At 45.9% G+C, this 24,357-nt stretch overlaps 2 protein-coding genes and 1 non-coding gene across 9 annotated transcripts in view; 2 read left to right on the top strand and 1 right to left on the bottom strand.

The window, feature by feature from the left end:
* The window catches only part of SLC37A3 (solute carrier family 37 member 3), a 49,504-nt gene extending 47,774 nt beyond the window's left edge, over window positions 1-1,730 (bottom strand). For 6 of the 7 annotated variants that reach the window (XM_008150474.3, XM_028158994.2, XM_054726276.1 and 3 more), the window contains exon 1: window positions 1,651-1,730. The gene's annotated coding sequence lies outside the window, so the exon portion shown is untranslated. The remainder of the gene's footprint in view (window positions 1-1,650) is intronic. The other variant, XM_054726274.1, reaches the window with a different exon arrangement.
* A 4,853-nt stretch (window positions 1,731-6,583) lies between these two features.
* On the top strand, window positions 6,584-18,809 carry RAB19 (RAB19, member RAS oncogene family). The gene is made up of 4 exons (XM_054726271.1): window positions 6,584-6,744; window positions 8,367-8,590; window positions 10,883-11,066; window positions 17,110-18,809. Exons 2-4 carry the CDS (start codon window positions 8,390-8,392, stop codon window positions 17,376-17,378), a joined length of 654 nt encoding a protein of 217 aa, XP_054582246.1. The 5' UTR covers window positions 6,584-6,744; window positions 8,367-8,389; the 3' UTR covers window positions 17,379-18,809.
* Window positions 9,478-9,622, top strand: LOC114234807 (small Cajal body-specific RNA 16). The gene has a single exon (XR_003620989.1). It is a non-coding gene; the product is annotated as a small Cajal body-specific RNA 16 (non-coding RNA).
* Window positions 18,810-24,357: the final 5,548 nt, after the last annotated feature.

Genomic DNA, 24,357 nt, shown 5'->3' with positions numbered 1-24,357 from the left:
CCCCTCAGTTATACTGTATACGAGGAAAACGTTAAAATATAAGACATCTCACCTTAAACTCAAAACATATAAATCCAGGATGGGAAAAAATACACCTTATTAGTAATAGTGGTCTCTTACACACTACTCTCAAATGAGGACATTAGATGAGCAATTACTTCACTTTCTAGACTTCGGTTTTTACATGTGCAAAGTACAAATATTATGTGAACTCAAAGTATAGAGAGGTAGGTGAAAAACTATTAAATGGATAGTTGAGTTCACCTATTTTGACAGTATTGTATATGCTGTAATTTAGCACCCCAATGCTCAACATTTATACAAGTGTCTTTTTATCCCGCATTATCTCATTTGAAGCCGTTTACCTGTAACACTTAAATCCTTTTATTCAAAACTCAAGTCTTCCTGTAATTGTTCTCTCTTCTCAAATTGTTTCATTACCACAAATGTAAAATACCTAGCACTTATCTGAAAATTCTCTCATCTTATTCTAGGTTCCCCAAACCACATTCTTCCCACCTATTTTGAACACATTCCAAAGACTACAAGTTTTCAAGATAAAATATTTCCCTCTCCTAGGCAAATGACTTATACTCTAGTTAATGGTCATTGCTGTGCCATTTCATTATCACAAATGAATAGAGACAAAATAAAACCTTCAGTGATACACTGGATCCTAACAGCGAGAGAGCAACAAATATTGCACTGTCTTTACTTTTAAAGAGCTGTTTCTGGGTCTTTTGGTGGAAATCAAAAAGTAACAGAAGAATGATGTCACCTGAAGCCACGTGTGGCCCACAAAAAGGCATCAAGTTCGAGTTGGAATCCAAGACCCTCCACTTAATTAAATTCTTTGAGCCTCCAATTCCTCATTTAAAGATCACATGAAAAAAATAAGAGAGAAAAAGATCACATAAGTATAGAGAGTCCCTAGTACAGAGTCGGACACACAGTAATCAGCCAACGAATGGGAAAGAAATAATTCAAGTACCAAGACACTGAAGAAAGAAGGTTGGGATTCAGAATGAGATTCTGCTCATCCCAGGAACATCCCCTCCTCCCTATAAACATTTCTGTAAAAGTTGCCATGACTTCACCCACAGTCTCGTATTTCAGAAAGCCTCGCGGACACATTCCCATTGTCCTCTTGTCAAAAGTGAGAATAAACAGACCCCATCTGCAAATAATACGTAATTTGACCAGATTCCTCGACTGAGACCGTGTCGCCAAAGCACAAACCCAGGTCTCCCACTAACACCCTTCTCCCTCTGTGGCCTCTGTACACCCTTTCCCCAAGCCTCCCCGTCCTGCCTGGGGAGGACACCTTCACCGGGCCAAGTGCGAGGCGCACGGGAGCCCCCGCCGCGCGGCCCTCGGGCCTCCCGGACCTCCCGCTGCCGTCCTCGCCCGCCCCCCCCCCCCCCCAGGCCCGCAGCACGCGGGCGGGGGTAAGGGGGCCGAGGAGCCAGGCTCCGGGGTGGAAGGAGTGCGCGGCCGCCCCGCGGCGCCACACCCACGGGCCGCCACCCTCGGCATCTCCGCCTCGCCCTCCCGACTCCTGGAAACCCCTGGGACTTGCCCTCGCGTGCGGCGCCCCCACCCCGCCGTCGCCCCTTCTAGGATGGCGCCCTGCAGCCGCGGCTCGCGCACCCGAAACCTGCAGTAATCGCTGCTCTCCGACCAGCTGCTCCGCTCACGCCGCTTGGTCCCGTTGCCCGCTGCCCGCCTCCGCCGCCACCTCACACCCAGCGCTGCGGCCAGGGTTTCCGGACGCCCACGTGACCCGCGCGGTTCCCCCGTGGCATGTTGGGAGTTGTAGTCTGACCGCGAAGGCTGGGGGACTGGGTAGGCGGGGGTTGCTTCTAGCAGCGGGGGGGAGGTCTCCGTGGACCAGGCTGCTGGGAGGAGCTGGGACAGGGGGTTGGGGGCGGGGCGCAGCGGGGGCAGGGGTAGGGAGAGCAGTATATGGCCCAGGATCGTTAGGGAAAAAGCAGTGAAGGAGAGATAAGATATAATTTGATATGATGTATACATCACCTTTTTTTCAAAAAGCTTTATCGCTCTTTGTTTTCATAGAAAGAAACGTGTTGCTAAGTGTGCTACTAACCGAAGGCATAGCCTTTAGATTGTTTGATTAAATACAGTTGCCCATAGTCTACCAGTCTCATTCACTGTTCTATGTCGCACCCCACCTACTCCAATAAATGAATGTTCAGATCCTGGCGGCCTCAAGCAAACATTAAAGGTCTTCCAATAGCCGAAACTGGTTTGGCTCAGTGGATAGAGCGTCGGCCTGCGAACTGGAAGGTCTCAGGTTCGATTCCGGTCAAGGGCATGTACACTGGTTGCGGGCACATCCCCGGTGGTGGGTGTGCGGGAGGCAGCTGGTCGATGTTTCTCTTTCATCGACATTTCTTGCTCTCTATCCCTCTCCCTTCCTCCCTGTAAAAATCAATAAAATATATTTTTAAAAAAAAAAAAGGTCTTACAACACTCAACTTTGAACAAGGGTCTCTGTCCTTCTGGGCTGCTTTCAACTACTGGGGAAATATAATTAGGAGGAAAAAAACAAAAAAACTCCCAACCCAGAAGTCTTTCCACAAAAGTAATAGATTAGGAAACAGCTTTGTTATTAAATAAGCTTTAATCCAGAATGTGATGCACTTTATAGGCAATGCACTAAGATAGCAACCACAGAAAGGAATCTCCCCTTTATATAGCCAAGCCAGGACAACCCATTAAAAAGCATGTTCTCAAATGAGAGGACTTGACAAGGACTTGACAAGGTCACACATCCTAACTTTATCAGGGTAACTGGGGAGACAAAACCTGTGTTGGCTTATCCAGAGGAAAAACCAATTTCCATACCTTTAGGACAGGAAATAGTCTTGCAGATTGGAGCAAAGTGCCCACAAAAGTTAGGGTCTTAAACTGACGCCATTTTGGGCAGCCCATCTGGTTTGCAGATGATTAAATAAAATTATAATCCCTTAAAAAAAAAGTTAGGCTCCTACCCTTACACAGAAACTGTGTGTTAGGGACACTATCTTCCTGGTTGTTTGCATTTCAAAGATGGTTGCCAGGTCCTGGAGGAAACATTCCTGAGCTGTGAGACTAGCTACAGGCTATTTAGTCATTATAAATATACTAGAATCCCTGGGCCAGTAGCTCGCTGCTGCCCTCCAGTAGCTCTCCGCCCGCTGCCCCGCCCTCTGTAGCTCCCCCTAACCCTTCCCTCATAGCTTGCTGCCCTGCTCCCTCCTGTAGCTCTCCGCCGCCAGCTTGTAGCTCACTGCCCCACCCTCCTGTGATCCGTGATCCAGTCGTTTTTTTCGGTCCATCGTTATGTAACGATCATTTGCATATTACATCTTTATTAAATAGGATACTGTACATGTATTTTAAACGTATGCAGAAAGAAATTTTGAAAGAAAAGGGAGGGAGGGGAATTTGTGCAATGCAGTAGTAGTTTTGTTTCTAGTCACCTAAGAGTGTATCTGGGGAAATGTGATATCAGGGTGAGCAACAATACATCAGCCAAAGGTTTCACTTTTATTTTTTTAAAAAATACATAGTAGAATATTACTCACACACTTAAAAGATGAATGAAATTTTGATACATGCTACAACATGGGTGAACTTTGAAAACATTATGCTAAGTGAAATAAGCCACACACAAAAACAAATATTGTTTGAGTCCATTTATGTGCAGTACCTAAAGTAATCAAATTCATAGGAAAAAAAGTAGAATAGTAGTTACCAGGGGCTGGGAGGAAGGGAAAATGTGATTACTGTTTAGTGGATATAGAGTTTCAGTTGGGGATAACGAAAACGTTCTGGAGATGGATGGTGGTGATGATTGCACAAAAATGTAAATATATGTCATACTATTGAAAGGTACAGTTAATTAATTAATTTATTGTTTTGTTAATCCTCACCCGAGGATATTTTTCTATTGATTTTTAGAAAGAGTGGGAGAGGGACAGACAGAGAGAGAAACATCGATATGAGAGAGACACAACATCGACTGGTTGCCTCCTGCCGGCACCCTGACCAGGGCCCAGATCGAGTCTGCAACTGAGGTACGTGCCCTTGACCAGAATCGAACCCAGGACCCTTCAGTCCGCGGGCTGGTGCTCTATCCACTGAACCATACTGGCTAGGGCAGAATGATACCCTTAAAATGGTTAAAATGGTAAAAATGTATATATTGTGAAATACATGTGTATACTGTATATGTACATGCGTGTATATAAAGTAAGTATAGCCTTAGCTGGTTTGGCTCAAGAGATGGAGTGTTGGACTACAGACTGGAAGGTCCTGGGTTCGGTTCCGGTAAGGGGCACGTGCTCGGGTTGCAGGCTCAGTCCCCAGTAGGATGCATGCAGGAGGCAGCCAATCAATGATACTCTTTCATCACTGATGTTTCTATCTCTCCCTCTCCCTTCCTCTCTGAAACCAATTTAAAAAAAAAAAGTAAGCCGAAACCGGTTTGGCTCAGTGGATAGAGCGTTGGTCTGCGGACTGGAAGGTCCCAGGTTCGATTCCGGTCAAGGGCATGTACCTTGGTTGTGGGCACATCCCCGGTAGGAGGTGTGCAGGAGGCAGCTGGTCGATGTTTCTCTCTCATCGATGTTTCTAGCTCTCTATCTCTCTCCCTTCCTCTCTGTAAAGAATCAATAAAATATATTTTTTTAAAAAAAGTAAGTATATAACCTGGCCACCACCACCACCCAGAAAGCCTTTTCCCATGGCCCAGGCTATGCTCTTTGCACTGATTGCCACACTGAGGGAGAAGGTCGGAGTAGGGAGCAGAATCTCTCCTTGGCTTCCATAACCATCTGGACATTTTACCACTGGATGTTACTCTAGAATCTAGAGTCTAAATGTTCTCCAAGTAGCGGGTCTGAGTCCGCTGACTTTTTTTTTTCTTCTCTTTTTCTTTAACAGTAAGCATTACCGGGAGAAGAAAACATTTGATGGCTAACCTCACTGACATTGACATTTAATGGGTTTTGTGTCCTGCCCCCTGCCCATACATTTGTGGTGGGTCTTGGCCTCCATTTCATTTCCCGTCACAGACCTAGGACCGTGGCTCTCAGCAGTCTGGGGCAGCAGCCTGTGGCAGGGGCTTTGTTTTCTTGCTCTACCTGCCAGCATTGGGGTTACCTTACTCAAAAGAGCAGTTCCCCGAAATTTATCTGTAAGTGGAACACGGAGCAAAATAAATCATATTTTAAAGATCACCTGAAGGAATCATGGGAAAAAAGTGTGGTTGGATATTGAATAAATTGTCCTCTGTTGCAGTGCTTCTCAATCTTTCTAGACCTCAGCCACAGGAAGAAATGCATTCTATCTACCTCATGCGCACCGCCCTTTCCCCCCCCCCCCCCCCCATCCCCACACACACACACACACAGGCAGGTCTGCAACTGACCCAAACAGTTCACAGAACAATCCTGAGCCTGGTTACATGAGATACATTCTGGAATTTTTTGCGAACCTTTTCTGTAAAAACGCTGGTTGCAACCCGCTAAAACTGGTTTCAGGGCTCATGAATCGGTCTCAGCCCACAGTTTGAAAACAGTATACCAATTTAAATATTTCATCAACCAGATGTCTCTGTTTTGCATATTGTACCTACATGGCTTATGTGACCTTCTTCATAGTGGAGAAAATCTAATCCTATGGTCCGAGAACCAGCGACCCTTCTGACCTGTGGGTGGACTTTCTGAGGACTTCCTGTGGTGGGGTGAGGCAGAGAAGGAAGATTTCAGGGGGGGAACTAAGGAAAATTCACCTGGGCTTTGTCTCTTCTGCCAGCATCGGGGACGGATAAACTCTGTTTCCTCGGACCTAGAAATGAACCTCTGTTCTGTGGGAGAGTATCTGAGGGGGAGACACGAATGCTTTTTCAGCTCTTTCTTCCCGCACAAATGCCAAGTTATTTTCGTTTGTTTAATCTTCTCCTTGGAACACCTTTCTCTTCGTGGCTCCTCAAGAACAGTCGTTCAAATCCACAAAACAATGCAAAGACTCAAGACCCAGCTCTGTAACCTTTACATTGTATTCCCCCCACTCCAGCCCCCACCCCAGCCAAACAGGGGACCTCGGGAAAAATCGGGGCGGGGAGGGGGGGAAGCTGCCTAAGAGAAAGTGAGTAGAACGGAGGAACAGGGTGGTTTGCGAGGTTTGGCCGAGTTACCTGGCTTTGCCAGATGAAGAGTGTTCAGGCTCTGGGCGGCCAGCGCTGGCCAGCGCCTCGGCGGCGGGCTCAGGGGCAGGGCTCCCCTTTCCTTTCGCTTTCTCAGGCCGCCAAACCTGGCACCTGGGCACTGAACTACAGTTCCCACCGCGCAGCGAGGCAGCAGGAAGAAGGGGCCCTGAGGGCTGGAGAGGAAAACCAGGAGAAAAAGAAAACCTTCCCCAGCGAGCCGAAGTGAGAGAAGCGCGGCAGGTAAGCGACAGGTGAGCCGGAGGGTGGAGGCCACCGGATGCAGGATGGAGGGCGTCGCAGGTGGACACGGCGTCCTCCTGGCAGGACGTGCAGGCTGAGCTCGAGGGGCTGCTGCGGAAACTCTGAGGACTTCCTGTGGTGGGGTGAGGCACAGAAGGGAGATTTCAGCTCAAGTTATAGTGACAAGACGCGGAAGTGGAATGGCTTTCTTCATTTGAAAAGTCAGTCGGAGGGCGAAAACAAAGGGGTTGGATGTGTCCACTGTCTGCCGGATCATTGAGCCACAGGTGATTCTGGAGAAGCATGGGGTTTCTGTAGGCTGGATATCTGTGTGCATTTTAATTTGTGTAACAATGTAGATTTGTCCTTTCCCATGACTTTAAAGGAAACCATAAAGTGCAACTGTGGGGGGGCGGGGGGGGGGAGAGAAGAAGGGTATCGTAAGGCAGGAGCAAACTTGCAGCGCAGCACATCAACTTTAATCATCAAATGGGGGTAGGTTTCCTGTATTTTTATGAGGAGACCCGACACAATCGTCTATGAGGAACAGTTGAGGCCTCAGGGTAGGTGCCTGGAAGGGATATGCTTGGCGCTCCAAATATCTGATGGGCTGGCATGTGGAATCGGAATCTGCCCAGTCGGCCTGGCACGAGGGTCAACAGACGGAAGCCTGGGAGGTAGATTTCAACCCCAGGTGAGTTAGAGCTGCACACACAGAATGGATTTTTGCAGAAGGTAGTGAGTTCCTCCAGCTCAGCGATATGGAAGCGGAGGTGAATAGTTGGGCAGACATGCTGAAGGTGAGAATAAAATTTCAGGCGAGTGATTGTGTTGATCGGAGTTTTCCAAACCTGGCTGGGCAGGCATCAGAATCACCTGGCGAGTGTGTGCATGTGTGTGTGCGCAGGTTTTTAAATATCTTTAGCAGATCTGGGATGGGCTTGGGGAATATGTATTTTTTTAATTATCTCCCCAAATAATTTTGATGTAACCAGTTAGTGTGGAAACACTGTCACTTAGGAACTTTCTTTTCCAGCGTATGGTGAAGTATGCCATAAGCATTCTCACTACAGTTTTCTTTTGGGATTTTCTCAAAATCCTAATTTCCTCATCCAGAAAAAGTAGGTGCCAGCCAGAAGAAAAAGACCATGTCACTCTTCCCTGAACTGGCTTTTCTGTCCGATCTTGTCAGTCCTTTGCTGCTGGTTGCCTGGACACTCGGCCTCCCAGTAGTTTGGAGTCCTTCTTCCCATGTGAAAAGCTAGGCATCAACTGAAGAATGGCAGGAAAAACACTCCTGTGGGCATCTCCTCTGCCATCCTCCTGCTGAGTGGGCGCTCCATGGCGCATGGAGCCCCTGGTACCAGTGACTAGGATTCCATCAATGCTGTCATCCGACTGTGATGACTGAGTAGTGGGCCCGGCAGAGAATGGCAGTAGGACCTCTTCATCCTGAGGGCACCCCTAAAGTCCTGTCAACCCACCTAAGGCAGGTGTGAGCTTAGGGGGGCAGCTCCCTTGTACCTGACCAGTAATTAGTGCCCTTCAACCAAGAGAAAATATATATATATTATTGATTTTAGAGAGGAAGGGAGAGGGGAGAGAGGTAGAAACATCAATGATGAGAGTGACTCATTGATTGGCTGCCTCCTGCACGCCCCCTACTGGGGATCCAGCCAGCAACCCCAGCATGTGCCCTTGACCGGAATTGAACCCGGGACCCTTCAGTCCACAGGTCAATGCTCTATCCACTGAGCCAAACCAGCCAGGACCCAAGAGGATGTTAGTGCTCTGAAAGCAACGATCTCCCCCTGCCTTGTCCTGTCCTGGACCCCAAGTGCCTTGAACAGTGCCTGGCGCCTGGTGGGTGCTCACTAAAGAGATGCTGAATTCCTCCTTTTCTTCCCAGCTCCACTCTAGGTAGGCAGCGCCATGCAATTCTCCGGCTCTGCCAGGGCAGCAGATGAGAACTTCGACTATTTGTTCAAGATCATCCTCATCGGGGACTCCAACGTGGGGAAGACCTGTGTGGTGCAGCATTTCAAATCGGGGGTCTACACGGAGACACAGCAGAACACGATTGGGGTGGACTTCACTGTGCGCACCCTGGACATCGACGGCAAGAAAGTGAAGGTCAGAGGGGCATGGGGTTCGCTCCTCCTAGTCTAGCCAGAGTTCCTAACCCCGAAACACATGCCTGAGGAATAAAACATTTAAATGTAAAACATGAAATCATAAAAGTACCAGGAAAAAACATAGGTGTATTCATTTTTATCATTGTGGAATGAGGAAATTGGGCTTTTCAGTAAGACGAGAAACCCAGGATGTCTGTAATAGTGTCAACAATAAAATTTAAAAATAAATGAATAATGTGAAAAAGACTAGAAGCCATAAGGGAAAATATTGCTCAGTCTAAATATCTTAAGGTCAAATGTACATATTTCTATGTAACTATATAAAGGTAACATTTCTACATATTCAAAAACACTCTAAACCAAGTCAAAAAATGGATGACACTTGGAAAGAAATATTTGCATATATGGGACTTGACAAATGGCTAATTGCTTTAACATGAAAAGAGCCCTGATAAATAGCTGAGAAAAAAAAGCTAAACAACCAAGCACACACAAAAAAGTAGGCTATTCACAGATTGAACAAAACTGCTGTTTCACAAATTTTATAAGAACGAGCTCATACATTTATGTAAAGGTGCCCATCCTCATTCATAATTAAATAAACAATAAGCTAACAATAAAATACTTTTACCCATTTGATTAGAAAAGATCAAAAAGTCTGGGTAAAAATGTAATAAATGGATCTTGTTTGGGATCCTGATAAAATAAAAACAATAGTAAAAATACATTTTGGAGACAATCAGGAAAATTTTCATATGGACTGGGCATTAAATAATACCAAGAAGTTATCAGAAAGTTTATTAGTGATAATGGCATTGTGGGTATGAAAGAAAATGTCCGTTTTTATAGGGATGTACATCATTGTAAGCAGAGATGAAATGACATGAAGTCAGGGATTTGCTTTAAAATAATACCTCACTGACCTAAAGTAAATTCCCAGGAGGAGTTCTTCCTGGGCTTTGAATTTGCAGTGATAGGTATGAACATTCTAGAGGCAGCTGGATGATCATGTATGATGCTGCAGACAAGAAAAATAAATAAAATAATACCTCACAGAGCCCTGGCTGGGTGTTCAGTGGTTAGAGGGTTCAATTCCAGGTCAAGGGCATGTACCTTGGTTGCAGACTCAATCCCTGGCCCTGGTTGGGGCACGTATGGAAGTGCGGGAGGCAACCAGTCAATGCATCTCTCTCACATAGATGTTTCTCTCTCTCTCTCTCTCTCTCTCTCTCTCTCTCTCTCCCCCCTTCCCTCCCTCCTCTTCACTCTTCTAAAAAAATCAATGAAAAAAATATCCTCAGATGAGGATTTTTTAAAAAAATTAAAGAATAAAAACAAAGAAATCAACAGAACAGGCTAGATGTAGCAAAAGTGGCAAAATCTTGATAATTATTGAATAATTACTGAATCTGGAATGATAGGTATATGAAGGTTCATTGCTCTATTCTCTCTAGTCTTGTATATGTTTGCAAACTTTATTTAAAAAATAAACTTTGTGCCTGGCTGGCATGGCTCAATGGTTAAGCATCGACCTATGAACCAGGAGGTCACGGTTCAATTCCAGTCAGGGCACACGCCCTGGTTGCAAGCTCAGTCCCCAGTAGGGGGTGTGCAGGAGACAGCCGATCAATGATTCTCTCTCATCATTGATTTCTCTCTCTCTCTCTCTCTCTCTCTCTCTCTCTCTCTTTCTCTCTCTCTCTCTCTCTCACTTTCTCTCTCTCCCTTCCTCTCTGAAATCAATAAAAATATATTTTAAAAATAAATAAATAAATGTTGCAAATAATGTAAGTATATGAAGAAACAGGTACCCTAGACACTGTTAGAAGGTGTGTAGATTGGCGCCATTGCTCGGGATGGTAGTTTAGGAGGTAATATTATGAGGATACTCCTGAACATAAACAGTGGAGTGGTCCTTTAAAATCAAAACAGTTCAGCCAACATTATTTCCTTTTCCAGTGTTAATAACAATGGGCAGGTTCAAGAGATAAGCCCCAAAATCTGGAGGAAGGGATGATGGAGATGCAAAGGGGAAAGAACACCAGACACCAGGGCACTGGATCCCCACTCTCCAACTAACGCATCCCTGAGGTGGTGGCTCCCAAACCTGAGAGTCCATTCACATTACCCTGGCACAACTGAAAACAGACTCATGGCCCAGCCCAGACCTCCTGAATTTGGATATCTCCAAGTAAAACCCAGGAAACTGTATTTTGCAGACAACTTAGTGAGCAAGTCCCCATCGGGTGTGGGAGCTCCTGATGCCATCTGCTTTCCCGCCCATCTCCAGATGCAGGTGTGGGACACCGCAGGCCAGGAGCGCTTCCGGACCATCACCCAGAGCTACTACCGCAGCGCCCACGCGGCCATCATCGCCTACGACCTCACCCGGCGGTCCACCTTTGAGTCCGTTCCTCACTGGATTCACGAGATTGAAAAATACGGAGCTGCGAACCTGGTCATTATGCTGATCGGTATGGAGTTTTCAAAGGGTTTAACTTTGTTTTATTGGCCCCCTCTGCTGACAGACACTCAGCTTTTTGTGTGTTTCCGGTGGCAGGGGAGCATGAAATCATAAAGTGCAAATGGTGAGAGGACCTCAGAAAGCATCCGGCCCAGAAATTCCACCAGATTCACTTGAAAATGAGAGGGGGTGGTGTGAACTTGTTAAGAATACAGATCCCATGCCGAAACCGGTTTGGCTCAGTGGATAGAGTGTCGGCCTGCGGACTCAAGGGTCCCAGGTTCGATTCCGGTCAAAGGCATGTACCTTGGTTGCGGGCACATCCCCAGTAGGGTGTGTGCAGGAGGCAGCTGATCGATGTTTCTAACTCTCTATCCCTCTCTCTTCCTCTCTGTAAAAAATCAATAAAATGCCGAAACCGGTTTGGCTCGGTGGATAGAGCGTCGGCCTTCGGACTGAAGGGTCGCAGGTTCGATTCCGGTCAGGGGCATGTGCCTTGGTTGCGGGCACATCCCCAGTGGGGGGTGTGCGGGAGGCGGCTGATCAATGTTTCTCTCTCATCGATGTTTCTAACTCTCTATCCCTCTCTCTTCCTCTCTGTAATAAAATCAATAAAATATATTTTTTAAAAAATCAATAAAATATATTTAAAAAAAAAAAAAAGAATACAGATTCCCAAGGCCCCACCCTAGAGTTTCTCATTCTGGAGACCTGCGACGGGGTCCAGACCTCTGTGTGCAGGAGCTGGTTTGCTGACAGTCTGTGCAGACCACACCCAAAGTGCTCTGTAGGCTGAGGTTCACGGGCAGCGGCTCCAAACCCCTGAGGGAGCCATTCAGATGAATGTAACTACACACCCGACACACCCTTGAATGACTTCTTTAAAAAAAAGTTTTTATTGATTTTTGAGAGAGAGGGGAAGAGAGAGAAACATCAATGGGCTGCCTCCTGCATGCCCCCTACTGGGGGTCGAGCCTGTAACCTGGGCATGTACCTTGACTAGGAATCAAAATGGTGCCTCTTAGCACCCTGGACGATGCCCAACCGAGTCACACCAGCCAGGGCTTGAATGACTTCTTATACCTGTTAAGACCCTACGTGAATCTTAACACACCAACATCAAAACTAACAGGAACTTCAACTGCACAAAGTGAACTTGCAGCTGGAAATGTGAGCAGTCCTATTGTACATTCAGAAAAGTGTTAATGTTTCTGTTATTTCTATAGTTTTAGTTTTGCAACCTTTTGATGCACAAAATGATGCCCAACCAGCTGAAACTGGTTTGGCTCAGTGGATAGAGTGTCGGCTTGCAGACTGAAGGGTCTCAGGTTCGATTCCGGTAAAGGGCATGTACCTTGGTTTCGGGCACATCCCCAGTGGGGGGTGTGCAGGAGGCAGCTGATCGATGTTTCTCTCTCATCGATGTTTCTTTTTTTTTTTTTTTTTAATATTTTTATTGAGGTATTATATGTGTACATATCTTACTATTACCCCCCCACCCTCATCGATGTTTCTAACTCTCTATCCCTCTCCCTTCCTCTCTGTAAAAAAATCAATAAAATATATATTTTTTAAAATGATGCCCAACCAACTGAGCAACGCTGCCCCAGTTCTTAATTGATTCTAGAAATGCCCCTAAAGATGATCTAGACATGTCCCCATCACCCCAGGGCTAATACAAGGGGGCTTTCTGTTTTCTGCCATTGGCTTCCCTGCCTTAATCTAGAAAAGTCAAATGTCTTGTTCCCTATGGAAGTGTTCCTGTCCCTTTTACTATTTTTCCATTCTGTCTACCCCAGCCCCTTCCCACCACACAAGTGGCAAAGAGATGACTGTGCGTTGATTCCTACTGTTCCTCCCGGTCCGGCCAGTCACAGGAAGCTCAGCTCCTTCGTGATGTGATGTCCCTCTGTTTAAAATCCTCGCTGGTCCCCATGGCCCTCCAGACAACCCACAAATTCCTGAACCCGACTGACAGGACTCCTGCTTTCTCCCAGAGATGGCTGGCTGGCCTCGTATCTTTTTCTCGTCCCCTCAGCTCTGTTCCTCACCTAACTCTTCAGACCTTCCTCAGAGTGAGGGGTCAAGAAGCCAACATCCTTCTGTAGGTTATAGTGGCTGCTCTGTCTCATAACTTTCTTCAGCATCTGATATTTTGTCCCCTTAGGATCTCGGGCAAACCTTTCACCGAAATTCATTTTTTTAAAAATATATTTTTATTGATTTCAGAGAGGACGGGAGAGAGATTAAAACATCAATGATGAGAGAGAATCATTGATCAGCTGCCTCCTGCACGTCCCCTATGAGGGATCGAGCCCAAAACCTGAGCATGTGCCCTTGACCGGAATCAAACCTGGGACCTTCAGTCCGCAGGCCGACACTCTATCCACCGAGCCAAACCAGCTAGGGCCACTGAAATTCTTTTACAGTTACAGGTCCACAGTCTCTCAGTGAAAGCCCTTAAGGCCAAAGATTTCAGAGTCCAGAATTTGTTGAATGCTATGTTACCTAACACCCTCAGTAGTGTCTGGGCCAACATCCCATGGTCAAATGCATTAATATATATGCAGTGAAATATCTGAATAGTTATACAAAGCAGGTTGAATAAAAACTTCAAATGGCCAGTGTAGGACAGATTTTACTGTCAGATAAATTACCAACAAATTTAGGGGTTTCAGAGTTTTTTTGGATTTGGGAAATGTGGATTAGGGATGGTACACCTGTAAGGCTAATAACTTGTACTATTCACCTGGTCCTTAGGATGTGTTGTTTCATGGCCTGTCTTAGATGGGCAAATTCTAGTATATCTCTTTTTTATTTTAAAAATGTTTTTGTTGATTTTAGAGAGAGAGGGAGAGGGAAAGAGAAACATCAATAGCAGCCTCCTGCACACCCCCTACCAGGGACAAGCCCGTAACCTGGGCATGTGCCCTCACCTGGAGTCAAACTGGCGAGCCCTCGGTGCACGGGACAATGCTCAATCAACTGAGCCACACTGGCCAGGGCATTTGGCTCTTCATTTTTATTTTATTTTATTTTATTTACTTTTACATATTTTGATTGATTTCAGAGAGGAAGGGAGAAGAGAGAGAGAGACAGAAACATCAATGATGAGAGAGAATCATTGATCGGCTGCCTTCTGCACGCCCCACACTGGGGATCGAGCCCACAACCCAGGCCTGAATCGAACCCGGGACCCTTCAGTCCTCAGGTCGACGCTTTATCCACTTGAGCCAAACCCGGTAGGGCCATTTGGCTCGTTAATTGTCCAAGTGTCTCTCTTGCCCCCCTAACAAGATGAAGAATCCCTTTCTTGGGGACAGGGCCCATGCATCTTTGGTGTCCACACAGAACACGCAGCGAGCAAAGACTCAGACTGCAGGTGCAAGCACATGTTTCTTTCCCTCCCGCCAGTGTCCTGGCTTGTCCTGAGGTTGCAACCACCAGCTGTTGGAGGCAGACCCGGGGACAGTCAGTTAACCCGGGGTGGCACTGGGGCAGGTGGGAGGAGCAGTCAGAACCAGTGCAGCCAGCCCAGAAGCCACAGATCAGGGTGAGGGGTGGCCTAGACTCCTGGCTCAGGGATTCCTACTCTGGAAGCATCCCTGTCCCAACCAAGGGACCCTCACACCTTTCTTCTAGAACAGTGGTTCTCAACCTTTCTAATGCCGCGACCCTTTAATACAGTTCCTCATGTTGTGGTGACCCCCAACCATAAAATTATTTTCATTGCTACTTCATAACTGTAATTTTGCTACTGTTATGAATCGTAATGTAAATATCTGTGTTTTCCGATGGTCTTAGGCGACCCTGCTAGTGGTTCTCAACCCGGTTCATAACAGTAGTTATGAACTACTGTTTACCGGTTGAGAACCACTGCTATAAAGCCTACAGCAGCAGGGTTCGATTCCGCTAGCAGGGTCGCCTAAGGCCATCGGAAAACACAGATATTTACATTACGATTCATAACAGTAGCAAAATTACAGTTATGAAGTAGCAACGAAAATAATTATATAGTTTTCTTGAAACTACATACCTGAGTTAGTTTCCTGTAGTTGCTAATTACCATAAACTGGATGCCTGAAAACAACAGAAGTGTGTTCTCACTCCGTTCTGGAGGCCAGAAACGGAAATCGGTATCCCTGGGCCGAAATCACCGTGTCAGCAGGACCATACTCCCTCTGGAGGCTCTAAGGGAGGACCTGTTCTTTGTCTGGTCCAGTGGCTGTCAGCGTTCTGTGGCTCGTGGCTGCCTCTGACTTCCCATCACCTCCTCTGTGTGTGTACTCAAGTCTCCCTCTAGCCCCTTCGTGTAAGACTACACATGACTGCACGTAGGGCCCACCCCGCTAATCCAGAATTATCTCCAGGGCTCAAGATTCTTAACTTAATCATATCTGCAAAGACCCTTTTTGCAGATAAAGTAGCATTTTACAACTCCCAGGGCGTAGAACCATGTCCTTAGGGACCATTTTCCAGCCTACCACAGCCCCAGGAAGGGTAATGGCCCTTGGATTTAACCTTATTTGGGGAGAATTATGATAAAAATCTAGCTTTGTCAATGACCAGGTTGGTGCCTATGATGCTGAGTATTTTTTCTTTTTCTTTTATTTTCTTCCATCACCATTTATCCCCCTTCTACCTTCTTCCACCTCCCCCTTCCCCCCTCACAATCACCACACTGTTGTCCATGTCCATGAGTTCTCTTTTTTTCCTTTTTGCTCAATCCATCCATCCACTGAACACCGCCCTCCCCCCACAACAGAGCTGTCTGCCTACTCTCTAGGACAGTGGTCGGCAAACTACGGCTCGCAAGCCACATGCGGCTCTTCGGCCCCTTGAGTGTGGCTCTTCCACAAAATACCACGTACAGTGCGATTGAAACTTCGTGGCCCATGCGCAGAAGTCGGTTTTTGGCTCTCAAAAGAAATTTCAATCGTTGTACTGTTGATATTTGGCTCTGTTGACTAATGAGTTTGCCAACCACGGCTCTAGGAGAAAGTATCTTTTCAATCTTTTTTATTGGGACATAGTGCATACAGAGAAAAGTTTGCAAACACTGATATATCACAAAGGGAACACTTGTGTAAATGCCACCTGGGTCAAGAAAGAATGCACCCTGCCCCCCAGCTCCCCTTCCTGTCCCTCTCAATTTCTCTTTCTTCTCCCCCAAAGTAAGCCCATCATGGCTTTTATGACATCATTCCATTTTCTTTATCAGCAGCTCTATTTTGCTATTATTTTTGATCCTTCTACAAATGGCATTGTACCAAGTGTCATTTTGTCTAAGCTTCTTTCCCTCAGCATTACTTTTATTTCCCCTTCTGTAGGTGATGGACATTCGAGTTGTTTTCAGTTGGGACAATTAGCAAAATTGCTGCTCTGAAGGTTCTTGTATGTTTATGGATGTACATGGGCTCATACTTCCCTTGGGTACATACCTGGGAGCAGAATTGCATGGTCTTGCAATGGTCTCACTCTAGTGGATAATCTCAAACCACTTGCATACACATTCATCAAGACCCACTGAGTGTCAAGTCTGTGCATTTTATTGTATGCAAATTACAGCTAACAAAATAAGTCCTTCCTTATACATTCCACAGCTTCAACCCAAGAAATCCTGACCACAAGGTCCAGCTAGACCAGGTTCTATCTCAGTGTCCAACACTTTGTGGTTAGGGAGAAAGAGGAATGAGATCTGAAGGGAGAAGAGAGAAGCAAGAGGGAATCGCTCTGGCACCTTCTTATCTTGTCTCACGTAGGAGAGATGGCCCCTCCCAAGAATATGGAGGCTCCACCTGTCACAGCCAAATAACACACATACCTCTGGTCCATCCCTCACAGCTCTTAAAGATCTTAAGAACAGTGAATTAAGATAGTGGCTCTGTTTCCATTCATATGTGGTTTCATTTTCATTAAATTTGGCCTCAATTACTATTTGGGAAGAAGTACATGCATGCATATTGCTGAACTAAGATGTTCTTTCTAAAGTTCATTTTTTAAAAATCAGATTAGGTTACTCAATGCAATATTTGCTTCTCTCTCACTCCCAGGGAACAAATGTGACCTGTGGGAGAAACGGCATGTTCTGTTCGAAGATGCCTGCACGCTGGCTGAGAAATACGGCCTCCTTGCAGTTTTGGAGACATCAGCTAAGGAGTCCAAGAACATAGACGAAGTCTTTGTGCTCATGGCCAGGGAGCTGATTGCCCGCAACAGCCTGCAGCTGTACGGCGACGGCGCCCTGAACCACCTGCCCCTGGACTCCAGTCCAGTCCTTATGGCCCAGGTGCCAAATGAAAAGACCCACTGCACTTGCTGAGTGTGTTCACCAGGCCAATAGCACCCACGAGAGGCCATCGCTAAGCCAAATTGGCCGGGTCCTCTAGTGTCTGCTGAATAGCATTTCAGACCCAAGTGTAGACTTGCCACTAGTTCTCAATCCTGGGTTCAGACCAGAGGCCACAACAGCTGACTCTGAGGCCAGGGGACACCACTGTCCTTTCTGATTTGGCCTTGGACCTAAAGGCACAAGATTAGGAGGACAAGGTTTGCTCCTTTTCATCTCTCTTTTTTCTGTCTCCCCAACTCTTCAACTATGTTTCCACTGAATTTTGCTTCTCACTTGAAGACGAGGGTAGTGAGGAAAGATCAAAGAGGGGCGAGGATGCTTGGAACACTCCGGAACAGTTTAAAACAGCTCGGTCATGGGAAGATGAGAAAAAAGCCTGCAGTGATAAACCAGAATGCTGTTAACATTTGCTTCCTGGCAGTCACACCTCAGGGTTTTAGTTTGGGGAGCAAAGCCTTTTGATATAAAGACCATAAATACCTCTTGCCAAATGGTCAGGAGCCATGTGATGGAGATAGAACTGGATTTCACTTCATTCTAGTTTGGGCTGATGTGGGAGATGTCTACAATTCCTTTCTAAAACACCACATTGGCTGCTGGATCAGAAGGCATTCCTGAATAGAAATTAATTTGGCTCACAGATGAATAGCTAACCAATACTGACCTCACAGTATGGCCTGGGCGCACCACGTACCTGTAACCCACGGTGGTTTTTCAAAGTTCCCCAATGGTTGTAGCTGAGCTGCGTCTTGCAGTCACAGTAAGAACCACAAAGGCCTGTCCACCACCACATCGGCTCCAAAAAGGGAAATGTTGCTGGGAGCTCTCCCCGGGCCCAGGTGAGTGCCCACAGGCATTTCTCCTCGATAGCGGCACAATCGATAGGCGGAGACCTTCACGTGTGGCTACTGAGTGCTTGAAGAGAGGCTGAGCAGGACATGCCATTAATGGCTCACACCAATTTCCCTTCATTTCTCTGCACATCAATCTCAACCAACACTCTGAAAACCTCATCAGCTTCTAGGGTTATGCACTCAGGATTACCTGGAATTGAAATGTTCCTACCAACAGGTTAGACATGTGAGAACCAGGTCCTGCACACCAGGAACCTGTGATTAACCACCTGGGCTTCTGGCGAAATGATGGGGCTGTGACGGAAACCCTCGAGGACTCAGAAAGGAGCAGCCTCACTGGATTCGGGTGCCCAAAGGTCGGCTCCAAAGAGGCAAGGCTTTTCTGAAGCTGAGCAGTCTGGTTACCTGGCCTGGGAAGCCAGCTCAGGGAGGTTCCTCTCTGTAGCTGTGGTCTCAGAAAGCTACGTGTTAGCTCAATTCTGGCATTTTTCTCACACTCCCAAAGCTGTATTAAGTTATGTGAAATTAAGTTACAAAAGAGATATTTCAGAAGAATAAAAAGATTGTAAATGTCTCCATATTTTGTTCACCAGTGTCAAGTACATTTCCATGTGTGCAAAAATCTGTTAATATTTCATTGTGGGGTTGTTTTTTTTTTCAAATTTTTTTATTAAGGTATTATATGTGTACATATCTTACCACTGCCCCCCCACCCCATAATATTTCATTGTTCACAGACTGTTCCTGAATCTCATCCCCACTCTATTACTAGTAGTAATAGGAATCTACACTAATAAAAGAGAAACATGCAAGTTGACCATACCTCCGCTACGCCCAGGATGAGTATGCAAATTAACCCAACAAAGATGGCGGCGGCCACGGAGCTGAAGCGAGCAGGAGGCTTGGGTTGCCCCCGGTGATGGAGGAAGCCAAGCTTCCCACCTACCCTGGCCAGCCCTGGCCTCCGCTCAAGGCTACGAAGTTTCAATTATAGAAGATAAATAAATCCCAGATACCTGCGTCCATTGGCTCTGGCCTCCTCTAAAGGAAGCGCTGGGAAAAAAAAAAGGAGGGTCTGGGAGCCCTCAGCCCCTCACCCAGGCTGGCCACACCCCCATGGAGTAAGAGTCCCTGCTGTGGGGCTTGGCAAGCCTGCAAACAGCCATCAGCCCCTCATCCACGCTAGCCAGGCACCCCAGCAGGGACTCCCACCTTGAAGGGGTGTGGCCAGCCTGCAAACAGCCATCAGCCCCTCACCCAGGCTGGCCAGGCACCCCAGCAGGGACCCCCACCCTGAAGGGGGTGTGACCAGCTTGAAAACATCCCTCAGCCCCTCACCCAGGCTGGCCACACCCTAACACACAAGATAGCTGCCCCATGTGGCAAAGATGGCTGCTCCCATGTGGACACAAGATGGCTGCCACAAGATGGCCAGCAGGGGAGGGCAATTGGGAGGGACCAGACCTGCAAGGAAGGGCAGTTGGGGGCGATCAAGCCTGCAGGGGAGGGCAGTTAGGGATGACCAGGCCAGCAGAGGAGGGAAGTTGGGGGCGACCGAGCCTGCAGGGAAGGGCAGTTGGGGGGGACCCAGGCCTTCAGGGGAGAGCAATTGGGGGGACCAGGCCTGCAGGGGAGGGCAGTTAGGGGTGACCAGGCCTGCAGGGGAGGGCAGTTAGGGGCAATTGGGCTGGCAGGGGAGCAGTTAGGCATTGATCAGGCTGGCAGGGGAGTGGTTAGAGGGTGATCAGGCTGGCAGGCAGGCGAGCAGTTGGGAGCCAGCAGTCCTGGATTGTGAGAGGGATGTCCCAGATTGGAGAGGGTGCAGGCTGGGCTGAGGGACACACACACACACACACACACACACACACGTGCACGAATTTCGTGCACCGGGCCTCTAATGGTATTAATAAAGACAAGCATAGCAATTACTATATGCCCAGCACTGCACTATACACTTTATTTATACTAACTCAATGAATCTTGTCAACTACAGTGGGAGGTGGTAATATTAGGCTAGTCCTATCTAATAGGGAGCAGGGTCTGAAATATGCCAGGCCCAGCCTGAGTTCACTTCTTTTTAACATGGATGTGGAGTCGCCAGTTCACTCATGTGCATGGTTACATGGGTGACCTGAGGCAAACCAGCCACTCCAGCACAAGGCTTAGATGGAAGGATGGGTAAGAACTCAGCAAAGCAAGCACACGTCAGTGCTCCCTGCGGGCAGTGTGCAAGCCTCCAGGGGATGGAGAGAATTTCAGAGGATTCATATCAAAGGCATAATAGTGCCTGTTTCGATTTTTCATTTTCAAATATGTCATCTATTCAAGAGCCTGTGCTCAATTACTGAGTGACCATGCAAACGCTGGCAAGATACACCTAGTTGGTTTACCATTCAGCAGAATATTGCCAGCTACTAAGGTGGGTTTTTTTTGTTGTTTTTTTGTTTTTTTAAATATATATATTTTTATTGATTTCAGAGAGGAAGGGAGAGGGAAGAGAGTGATAGAAATATCAATGATGTGAGAGAATCATTGATTAACTGCCTCCTGCAGGCCCCCTAGTGGGGGTCGAGCCCACAACCCAGGCATGTGCCCTTGACTGGAATCGAACCTGGGACCCTTCAGTCTGCAGGCCAAAGCTCTATCCACTGAGCCAAACCGGCTAGGGCCTAAGGTGGTTTTGATCTCATATAGTTTCTTTTGTGTTAATTCTTAATACATTGTTTAATTTATAGCCAGAAATCATTGCTAAAGACTGGAAGCACCAGGAATGCTGAAATGAAAGTAAAAGCACAGAAGAGGTATAATTCTGCAAAATCATCCAAAGGTCCCTCTTCACTTGGCATATAAACCGCACTTACTTATCATCACTTGCATTGACTTATTCGTATACAGTGTATCAAGATGGCTCTAGAACTTGAAAGACCAACATTTGAGAGACCATAGAGCCCTGGCCCGTGTAGCTTGGTTGGGCGTTGCTCCATGCACTGAAAGGGTTGCTGCTTCACCTGGGGTGCCAATTGCTCTCACACTGATGTTTCTTGCTCTAAAAATCAATTTTAAAAACCTTTTTTAAAAAAAGACCATAGAGTGATGGTTTTATATTCAACTAGTGGCCTGGTGCACAGATTCGCTGAAAGGAAATTAGAGTATTTTAATATCGCTATTTGCCCTTTCTCTATAATAGAAGTGTCAGAGATGAAAGAATATTAGTAAATGTATATGAAAATAGTATATAAATTGATTAATAAACAATAACATGATATAACAAAAACATGATATAACAAAGACATGATATAAAAACAAAAACATGACAAAAACATTGATAAAAACAATGACTGAACCCTAACTGGTTTGGCTCAGTGGATAGAGCATCAGCCTGTGGACTGAAAGATCCCAGGTTCGATTCCGGTCAAGGGCATTCCTGGTTGCAGGCACATCCCCAGTAGGGAGTGTGCAGGAGGCAGCTAATGGATGTTTTTCTCTCATCGATGTTTCTAACTTATCCCTCTCCCTTCCTCTCTGTAAAAAAATCAATAAAGTATATTAAAAAAACGACTGATAAATTGATTAAACTTATTCTAATATCTCCCTGTATACCACATTAAGAGTGAAGACACTTTCAGAGTGCTTGACTAATTTCTCTTGTGATGAAGTATTTACAACTTTAATGTCACATGCTCTTCAAACTCGAGAGAAAGCAACATATAACTGACCATGTCCAAAAACAGGTTCAGGTAGGAATATTCCTACTCTGTCTAGAGTTTGTCCTTGTGATTTATTAATAGTCATCGCAAATGCTGGCACCACGGGAAACTGTCTTCTAATTAATTTAAATGGGAGGCCAGTGTCAGACGGGGACAAACATCGGGCATGTGTGAGTCGTTTACTTTTAAATTGCCAGTGGCGTCCTATGTACCGGCCGGTTGGTCAGTCAGGCTGACGGACTGTTGGTCACTTAGCCTTTTATACGTATAGATTCGTTTTTCTCACTTATTGGGAATAAAGACTACCTACTCATAATGTGTTCATTTTTGTTTTACTTTAATTTATTGGGGTGACATTGGTTAATAACATTACCGGTATATAGATTTCAGGTGTACAATTCTATAATACATCACCTGTATAATGTATTATGTGTCACCACCCAAAGCCAATAATGTGTTCTTAGAAAGTTGATTGAAAATAGCAGCCTGCAACCTTCTCATGAAATTTAGAAACAAAATTCTAATTTCAAGAATAAATTTTATTAATTTGGAAAAACACCAAAACAGGGGTTTTTTTGGTGTTTTTTTTTAAATATATTTTATTGACTTTTTTACAGAGAGGAAGGGAGAGGGATAGAGAGCTAGAAACATCGATCAGCTGCCTCCTGCACGCCCCCTCCTGGGGATGTGCCCGCAACCAAGGCATGTGCCCCTGACCGGAATTGAACCTGGGACCCCTCAGTCTGCAGGCTGACGCTCTACCCACCGAGCCAAACTGGCTTTGGCCAAAACAGTTTTTTTAAGCACAGAATACAGGCATTCGCTATATCAGAGCATTTCTTTTTTCTTTTTAATATATTTTATTGATTTTTTACAGAGAGGAAGGGAGAGGGATAGTTAGAAACATCGATCAGCTGCCTCCTGCACACCCCCCACTGGGGATGTGCCCGCAACCAAGGTACATGCCCTTGACCGGAATCGAACCCGGGACCCTTCAGTCTGCAGGCCTACGCTCTATCCACTGAGCCAAACTGGTTTCGGCTATCAGAGCATTTCTGTTTGTGTTGTGGTTGCCTATCTCTTTTATTGTTTATTCCCAAACCCAAACATGGGTTATTTTAAAATACTCTAAAATAAATAAATACTCTAAAATAAATAAAAACAACTTAGGCAGTGGGCCTCATTGTGGTAAATACAAATATAAAGAACTGCACTTTTTGCACTTACCACAATTTTAAAATTTTAAGTGGGTGAATTATATAGGCTATGTGCACTATCTCACTAAAGCTATTAAAAATGTTTTTAAAGGAAAAAATGCATTTTAATATTATAACCCTTAATAAGTTATCAGCCAGAAGTATTTCTTTTTAACTGTAACCATTATATACCATGTAAAAACACTGAAACTATTTTGAACTTCTAAGGGAGTTACTAAGATTACCTGTCCTGGCACAGTGTCTGGAAGGCACTCAAAAACTTTAAAAACACATCGTTACTTTCATTTTATTAAAAATGTTATTCAGGCCTGGTCAGGATGGCTCAGTTGGTTGGGCATCGTTCTGAACACAAAAAGGTTGGCAGTTCAATTCTCAGTCAGCGCTCATGCCCAGATTGCTGGGGCTCACCCTGGGTAGGGGGTGCACAGAAGGCAGCGGATCCGTTTTGCTCTTACATACCCGTTTCTCTCTCCCCCCGCTCCCTCCTTCCTTCCTCTATCCTAAAACCAATTTAAAAGTTGTTTTTTTTTTTAATATTAATAGTTTTAACACAAGAAGGCAAGGGCAGGGGAAGAGTAAGTTAGTGCATCTGCACCTACATAACAGGAAAATAAGCCTCTTTTAAAAGGGCAAATTTGCCCTAGCCAGTTTGGCTCAGTGGATAGAGGGTCCTGGGTTTGATTCCAGTCCAGGGCACATATCTTGGTTGCAGGCTCCTCCCTGGCTAGGGCCCTGGTCAGGGCTTGTGCAGGAGGCAACCAATCAATGCGTTTCTCACATCGATGTCACAGTCTTTTTCTTTTTCTTTTTTTTTAAAATATATTTTATTGATTTTTTTGCAGAGAGGAAGGGAGAGGGATAGAGAATTAGAAACATCGATGAGAGAGAAAATCGATCAGCTGCCTCCTGCACACCCCCTACTGGGGAGGTTCCCGCAACCAAAGTACATGCCCTTGACTGGAATCGAACCTGGGACCCTTCAGTATGAAGGCCGAAGCTCTATCCACTGAGCCAAACCGGTTAGGGCTCTTTTTCTTTTTTTTAATGTATTTATTGATTTCAGAGAGGAAGAGGGAGAGATAGAAACATCAATGATGAGAGAGAATCATTGATCAGCCACTGAGCCAAGCTGTCTAGGGCAATCTCTCAGTCTTTCCCTCTCTTCCACTCA

Source organism: Eptesicus fuscus, chromosome 14 (genome assembly GCF_027574615.1).
Source record: "Eptesicus fuscus isolate TK198812 chromosome 14, DD_ASM_mEF_20220401, whole genome shotgun sequence".
NCBI lineage: Eukaryota > Metazoa > Chordata > Mammalia > Chiroptera > Vespertilionidae > Eptesicus > Eptesicus fuscus.
Note: the sequence above shows the minus strand (reverse complement) of the source record. Positions and strands in the feature narration are given on the sequence as shown.

Bases quoted from the DNA above. Each gene is read 5' to 3' on its own strand.
- RAB19 (XM_054726271.1), top strand. From the start codon at position 8,390: ATGCAATTCTCCGGCTCTGCCAGGGCAGCAGATGAGAACTTCGACTAT. The intron at 8,591-10,882 runs GTCAGAGGGGCA...GCCCATCTCCAG, and splicing joins TCGACGGCAAGAAAGTGAAG to ATGCAGGTGTGGGACACCGC. The intron at 11,067-17,109 runs GTATGGAGTTTT...TCTCACTCCCAG, and splicing joins CCTGGTCATTATGCTGATCG to GGAACAAATGTGACCTGTGG.